At 49.4% G+C, this 7,632-nt stretch overlaps 1 protein-coding gene across 1 annotated transcript in view; it reads left to right on the forward strand.

Moving 5' to 3' along the window:
• The window catches only part of KIFC3 (kinesin family member C3), a 46,572-nt gene extending 42,794 nt beyond the window's left edge, over window positions 1-3,778 (forward strand). The window contains exon 20 of the mRNA XM_077830916.1: window positions 1,443-3,778. Within this exon, the coding sequence (XP_077687042.1) occupies window positions 1,443-1,468 (26 nt within the window). The 3' untranslated portion in view covers window positions 1,469-3,778. The remainder of the gene's footprint in view (window positions 1-1,442) is intronic.
• The last annotated feature ends 3,854 nt before the right edge of the window (window positions 3,779-7,632 follow it).

Raw genomic sequence — 7,632 nt, forward strand, 5'->3', positions numbered from 1 at the left:
TGGGGGGGCGGGTTGAGGGACTGCTCCTGCCAGAGCCCATATTAGGGTTGGGGTGACCTCCGGTAAGCTATTTAGCATGTGTGTAGGTTCTTTTGTTGTTTTTAATATGTTTTCTGTGTGGTGCTTTTACCTTAAGAATAAAATTGGCTTGCTTAGAAAGAGCTGTATGGTAAACACTGTTAACCATCTCTGCAGAGAAAGCAAGCGGCAGCCTATCTCTGCTGGTGGGAATACCACACTGAAGGCAGAGAACTGCGCAGCCTGGAAATACCCCAGATAGAGGGGAGAGACGTGGGTCTCCACCCAAGAAAGGGAGCTGGAATCCTAATGCCCTTGCTGGGGCCCTAAGGGAAAATACAAGGCAGTTGCCCAGAACTGTGACAAACGGCTCTTTTCTGATACATCCAGTCCCAGTGTGCGAAGAGCGATCCTAGGAACTGAGGTGTCCACGTGCTCTGATGTGTTGTGCTCTATTCATGTTGCCTTTTGAGGGTCTTCACAGGACAGTTCCCCAGATAAATTCCAGACTAGACATGACTATAGAAAAGAGGATTGGTAACAACTGGGGCTAGTGCAGCAGACAACTAACGGCTCATTCGCCTGGAATAAGTTCATTAACTAAACACAAAAGATCTGGAACATTCCCAGTTAAATCTCTTCCACCTCCCTTCTTGGAAGAGGACCCAGTGGTGATGCTGCCTGGTCTGAGATCTTAATCCCACCTGCTTTGCTTCTGCTCCAGCGTCCATGTGGTGGGGAGCCGGTGCTGACCAAGGGAAGAGGTTTTCATTGCAGACTGCAAGCTCATGCTGTCGTCATCGCCTCTGGTTTAAGGACCAGTAATGGCCACATAGTTTGACAAGGCAGCACAGCAAAAACCACCCTTGGCAGCCCTTCCTGAAGGGGGCACAAAGAGAGGGAGGTGCTACATAACCTTTGTGCATGCTCTAAATCCCACGCCCAACTTCCCCTCCTCCTCGTAGCACTGAGAGAAAAAGTGGGGGAGGGGGAGGCTTCGTTGCAGGGGGCGGGAACATGTGTAACCTCGTCTCCAATGAAACTGTGTTGTTCGCTTTGATTTCAGCCTGAAATTAGGGGAAGTCCTGGCCTCCAGGTGAGCATGTGCAGGTATGGAGGGCAGTCGGGTTTAAGCCTTTCTGTAAGCGGTGAAGGTCTCTACTTCAGTAAACACTTAAGGAGGAAGGTCAAGTCTGCTCAATAACTGGCAAAGCGGGGCTTGTGTCTCAGAAACGGTGTGAGGTGGTTTGCAGACTCTAATGCAGGGCGCTTTTTCTTTAGCAATCCATGGGCCAGGGTTACAGCCGGGGCCTTCCTTTGGTGGTAGCAGGGAGAAGCCCTCATGTCTCTACATTGGTGTTTGGGGCAGGAATTATGCATTCTCCCCTTTGCCATAGTATTGATGCTCTTTTCTTTCCTTGTAGGAAAGCTGAGGCCAGTCCCTGTGTGATGGACACGCTCAGCTGGGAAACAGGATCTGCTCCAGCCCCAGTGAGCTCATGCTATGAAGGAGAACCCCCGCGTTTCAAGAGATCCGAAAACGGAAAGAGACTCTCCTCCTCCCCCACACCTCTCCCACTGGACTGACAATGCACACTACTGTGCCCTGTCACACATTCAGGAGCAAGCAGGACTCTGTGGGACCCAAGAGCCAAAGGTGAACACAGTTCTCTCCAGGCTCCCGAGCAGAGGCAGAAGCTCTTGGAAGCATGGACAACAGGTTGCTCCACTGCAGATGTGAAACCAGGTTGTCAGGTGCTGGTTCTCCTTCCTCATCTCTGAACCAAGACTCCTGCAGAAATAAAGTCCCACCTGGAGACTCGTGTCACCAGATAGGGGCACCAAGCTTGGCAGTGCACACTACGGACTCCATTGCTGGCAATGGATGCCCCTGGAGCTGGATTCTGGTGGACCTGAGCCCAGGGGCTTTTACCTGCCTCCCTGTGGCACTTATGCATGTATACTTTTATTTGCCATATGGAGGTTTTTAGTGGATCTGAAGGGAGAGTAGAGCTGCCAGGGCCTCTCCCATCTCACGGCCCCTGGCTTTATTTGTAAATGAATAAAGAGTATCACCAAGCTGTTGGTTTAAAACCTACCAACCAACCAACCAACCGTGTCTGTGCTTTCCTCTGTGCAACGACCAGGGCTGCGTCTGTTCGGATCTATTCATGGCTGTCCGGCTGCTGCCAGTGAGAGCTGTAGAAGGGAAGATCACGGACTTTCATGCCACTGTCTTCATCTCCTCATAGATAGCTGGGGTAAAGCTTGTGTAGGTGTCAGCTGGTTGAGGACAACCTAGAGGTAATTTACGGCAGGGACATCCACATTGGCCCTAGTTCAAACTTCACGCCGACATACTTGCACACATGCTATTTCATTGTATTCTGCTGCCCGACATACAACGCAGAGAGAGGGGAAGGGTGAATTTCAGAGGGGACGGTGTGTGCCTCTTATTCTTGGATTTAAACAGCATTTGGGGATCCAGAAGGGCCAGAATTTGCTTGGCTAAAGCTCACAATCCATTCACTTTGAAGCAGTCTTCCACTCATTTTCACATCTGCAAACTACAGATGGGGACTGTCCTCTTCACCCACTTTTCCTAAAAATACAAGCAGTACCTTCTTCTGATCCCCCATTGCTGTTTCTCAAGCAGTCCTCCCCCTCCACCAATCATCTCCTTAGTTGATTATAGCTGTGGAGGGTGGGGATAGCCACATAGGAAAGCAAGTTTGCTGGTCATTACGGTAAATGTTGAGGAAGAAATGTTCTAGCCCTTCCGTGCTGTTTGTCCCTTAGCAGAACTTTTCCAAGGAGCAGGCATTCTGCCATGACGAGTCCTGCACCCTCTGTGTATAAAAGCAGCAGCCAGCCACCACTAAAACCAGCTGAACTGTCTGCCTTAAACCAAGGATTCCTCATAGCCAGCCAGAGTTCCTTGGATCCAACTCTAGAGGCAAATGAAGCTCTTTAAGTGACTTTCATACCTTTATCCAGCTGGCAGGAGAGGGGTAGTGAGGTTAAGGTTAGAGCTGAGAAAAGCAACTACTGCCTTTAAACTGGTGTTTTCCTTGTAGCAGCGACCCAGGCTTCCAGCTATCTAGCAGATATAACTTGGTACTGCTCTGCAGGAAGCTGGAGCAGCCAGGTGGTAACTGAATAGTGCAGCTGTCTTGCTTGCCAAAGACCAAGGGGATCTTAACACTGGGTTTAGAAAACTGAATCAATCCTTTCCTGGATCTGTCTGTCTCCCTGAGCCCTACTCCTGCAGAAACGTATGCGCCAAAGTCTCCCATATGTGACCAGGGCATCTACTATTTATTTTGACGCTTGCACAGGCCAGCAAAGACTGGAATCCTGCTACCACTTAAAGCAAGATCAGGCCCCGCTGTGTGTGTGACGCAAAACATTGGAGCCAGAACCCTTTCTTACCATCCCTCTGCTTCTCACCACTACCCCCACCCCTCACATTGCATGCAGGACTTGACATACAGGGCTGTGCAAAAAGCACCTGTTAATGTGCCAGTGTAATAAGCCTGCTGCTGAGCAGCGATCGAATGTTTAAAAAAGCTTCAAATAAAGCTAATTGTAAAGCTATTTAAAAACCGTCTTCTCTCTTTCTAAACAGGTCAGTGTGTTCGTTCATGGAAGCGTCTGAAATATTTATAGCCTCTCTTACAGTCTCCGAAAAGAAACAAGCAAAAAACGTTGGTTTATATAGTTAAGTGTGGATGTTGTCTAACCTTTGGGGGTGGGGTGGGGTGCGGTGCGGTGGATGGCGTTCAAGAGCTGTTGTTTAGAGCAGCTGCCCAAATACAGCCAACAGGGTGTGCTGGCCTGCATTACAGAGGACAGGCTGCATTTGTCAATCTTCCCAGTATTACAAATACTTGATTCCACCTTGGCTCTTTCTAAGCTTGTTCTTGCGCTGTGGATTCTATTTAGAAAACCCAGCCTTTTGTAAGATTAGATGTTTATGTATTTTAATAAAAAGATCCTGTTTTGTAACAAAACTTATTTTAAATAAATTGTATAAAGCAACTGCTTTCACGCTATTGGTTTGCCTGCTGCTAGTTTATGATCTCTCTCCTGCTGGCTGCTGCAACAGCTTAAAATTCTTTCCTCTCCCATTTTACTGTCACTTGCAAAATGTGTTGCTTTGATCAATCTTTTCATGCTTTATCCTAAAGCGCCTATTTAATCTCTCTTTTTGCTGCTGTTTATTACAATCTGAGGTGCAGCTTGTCTTCTGCAGGCCGCTGCCTGAGAAACATACAAAAACATAGGAGCTTTTACCATCACAGACCTTGAACTTGTCATTTTTGGGGCAGGGTAGAATTATTCTCTTTATCGGTGGGAGGAAGAGAGGCCACAGCCGACAGCGTACTGCAGGGATGGTTCCTGGCAGGGAATCTAGCCTAGCTTGTTGCCTCCTCGGTACTAGTGCAGTTGGCCTGAAAAGGATTACATGCCTGCTCGCTGCAGGGAGTCAGAAAATAGAGGGAGAATGTAGGTCTCCCGCTTCTAACCGAACCTTAAGCAGCATGCGTCATCCTCCACACAATTAGTACCCCTGTGGGAATTCTGCACCACTGCACATGCGCAGAATTTATGTCCCCCACACATTTCTTTGATTCCCTGCAGAAAAATGACTTTCTGAGGGGGAAGCAAAGGGAAGCCACAAGAGCAGTCATGTGACCCTCCCCAGCTGTAAGTTTTGGGTGTCCAGGGCAGCCAGCAGAGAGGTAAATCACTGTGGGGCAGGAGATGGGACTGGGGAAGAGCTGACTGGCAGCATCCACCCTGCACTGGGCTCAGTTGCTAGTCCCAGCTGGGCTGGGGAGGACAGGACTTCCTCTTCCCCTGCATGACATCCAGGGCCAGGTCAGACTCACCCCCAGATTTCTCCCCTGGCTGCAGGCAGCTCTGCAAACTCCCCCTCCCCTTGCTTCCTTCACCCATTGCTCCTCAGCTGCATGGGGAGGGATCCCTGTACAGGGAGCTGCACCCCCATCTGCCCAACGCCCATGTATCCAGACCCCCTCATACCCAGACGCTCCTGTTGAGCCTCATTCCCCTGCACTCAGAACCACCCCCAAGATGAGCCCCACTCCCCCAGCATCTGGACCCCCCTCTGAGCCCCACCCACTCCAACCCCCCTGCCAAGTGCTATCCCCCCTATACCCAGACTCTGCCCCACTAAGCCCCAACCACCTTCACCTAGACTCCCCTGCAGAGCTCCATTACCATTGCACCCAACCCCACCCCCCACCCCCAACAAGCCCCTGTGCATTCAGATCTTCCCTGCACCTGGATCCCCCACTGAGCTGCCCACGCCCAGATTGCCCCCCACAGAACCCTCAACCCACACCTGGAACCCCACACACTAAGCCCCTCCACACTTGGATCCTGCCTTGCCCACACAGAGGGCAGGGCCCGGGGGTGTTTCTGGGGCAGGCCCAGTCCTTGCGCTGTCAGGGTTGGGTGCAGCCTCACCACTGAGTTCGTGCCCTGGGCGGGGGGAATCTTCACCATGATCTCCCCCCACCTCTAGGCAGCCAGGGGTCTGTGTTCCCTACTGTCATGCTAGAGTCTCCGCATTTATTTGACAAAAAAAGTGCAGAATTTTGCAGAATTTTAAAATGTGTGCAGAATTTCTATTTTTTTGGCACTACATGCCCTCAGGGAGTAAATTAGGACAAGGAGAGGGTTGCAGCTTCACACTGGCTTCTGTGCACAAGCATGTAAGTGGGGAGGAAACTGAAGGGCAGCACCTGATGCAGGTACAGAGTCAGGAAAAGACTTGCAGGAGGTGGATGGAAAGAATGGCATTGCAGTTGCCTAGGTCAGCTGCTATGTGGGGAAGGAGGAGTTGGGCAAGGATGAGATGGGGCTAGGCTATAGCGTCTCCAGCTCCTTAACTAAGGCTGCTTAGTTTGTGTGAGATTCAGGGTTTGGCAATGATCAGTCTCTTTCCTCAGCTAACACCCCATTCCAGCTACATACCTGACTCCCCTCTGTCCCAGATTTGTTAGAACAGTTGTGTACCACTTTTCCCGTACAGAGCAAATGGGAACTCTGGCTCCACATCTTACTCTGCTCTCCCATGCCTCCGAAGTTCCTGACCTGAGGCTGCTCAGCCTCATACCTCTGCTCTACAACAGTCTCCCTCCCCATCAAGCAGTGGCCAGGAATGGTAAGGGAGAAAGTAGTAGACAGTAGATTCCCTACATTTATTCTTTGCTCTTCCCCTCACTTCTGGAGTTCACACAACTGCTGAGCTGGAACTGGGCAGTGGGGTGCTGGAGACAGTAGCGGATTCAGATTTAACCAGAGATGAATTTCATTTACCAGACACACTATTTTTTATTTCACCTGTTTATAGGGAAACACTTGCAAAACACCTAGAGCTGGGGGACAAATCATTAATCAGCAGCCTCCAAACTAACAGCTCCAAGAGACAGCCTGACAGAGAGAGACAATGCACTCCAAGACTAACCACAATGGATCAGTTCCTAGACTACTAAATGATCGAAGATTAAAGGATAAAGCATGGGCAAAACCCCGAAGAGCCAATTATAGGCTAACACCAAGGGGCGTTCCAGCATGTCAGAAAGCTAGTATTTGGCCAAGATATTTATTTTAAGCAGCAGACTAAACCTCTACGCACTCAACCATGAAAAATATCTGCTACCACAGTCTGAGGCATGAGCCACCATGCTCACAAGTGGAGCCAGGACTTCCCAGCAAGCACCTATTTACTGCATCACAGAAGAGTCACAAACTCAACCAAGCAACTGGGCATTTGCTCCATGCTCCTCAGAAACAATCCCAGCAGAGGTTAGTTCCTTCAGGCTGGCAGAGCTCTCCAAAGAATTATGGAAAGCAGCTGAGTGGTCTCAGGGTGCAAATCACTTAGCCTGAGGAGGCTGCACCCAACCCATAGGACCACATTGTCTTTTCACAGCTGAAGAGGCCAGTGTTCGAAGTTTAACATATGATTGTGTTTACAGAGCTCCAATGTATTTAACAAAACAAAAACAAAAACAAACAAAAAAAGATGTTCTAACTCAACTGTTCCCCCCACCACATTCACTAGGAGAGAAACCACCTCTCTCCACATCAGTCCAGCTGCTCCATGCAGACACGGGCACAGCTGCAGAATGACTATTTGCATTACTGGCTCTTTTGTGAAAGACAAATAGTCAGGAAGAGAGAAAAACAACCAACTGCGCCATTTCTGATGCAGGAACAGCTGATTCTGAGAAAGGCAGTTTTCCTCCAGCTCAAGTTATTTTCATAACATTTCCTCCATCCTTCACCAAGTATCCTGGCCTTTTTCAGGTGTTCTGATGATAAACCTGCAACTTTTGGCCTTCTACCACAGTTGCACCCGATCTACACAGAGTGCCAGGGTAATCCTCACCCAAGCATGGATCGCTGCTTACTTACAAAGTTGACACATGACAGGAGTACTGTCTACTGAGTATTGGGCAATCCTTACCTGCATGCCATTCTGCCTTAGGCACGCACTGAAGTGTGTGCAGTATTACACAATTCTTCTCCCTTCTGTCCTTATTTCTCAAGTACACCCGTTTCTAACTTGAAAAATGC

This window comes from Eretmochelys imbricata, chromosome 12, assembly GCF_965152235.1.
Source record: "Eretmochelys imbricata isolate rEreImb1 chromosome 12, rEreImb1.hap1, whole genome shotgun sequence".
Classification (NCBI taxonomy): domain Eukaryota; kingdom Metazoa; phylum Chordata; order Testudines; family Cheloniidae; genus Eretmochelys; species Eretmochelys imbricata.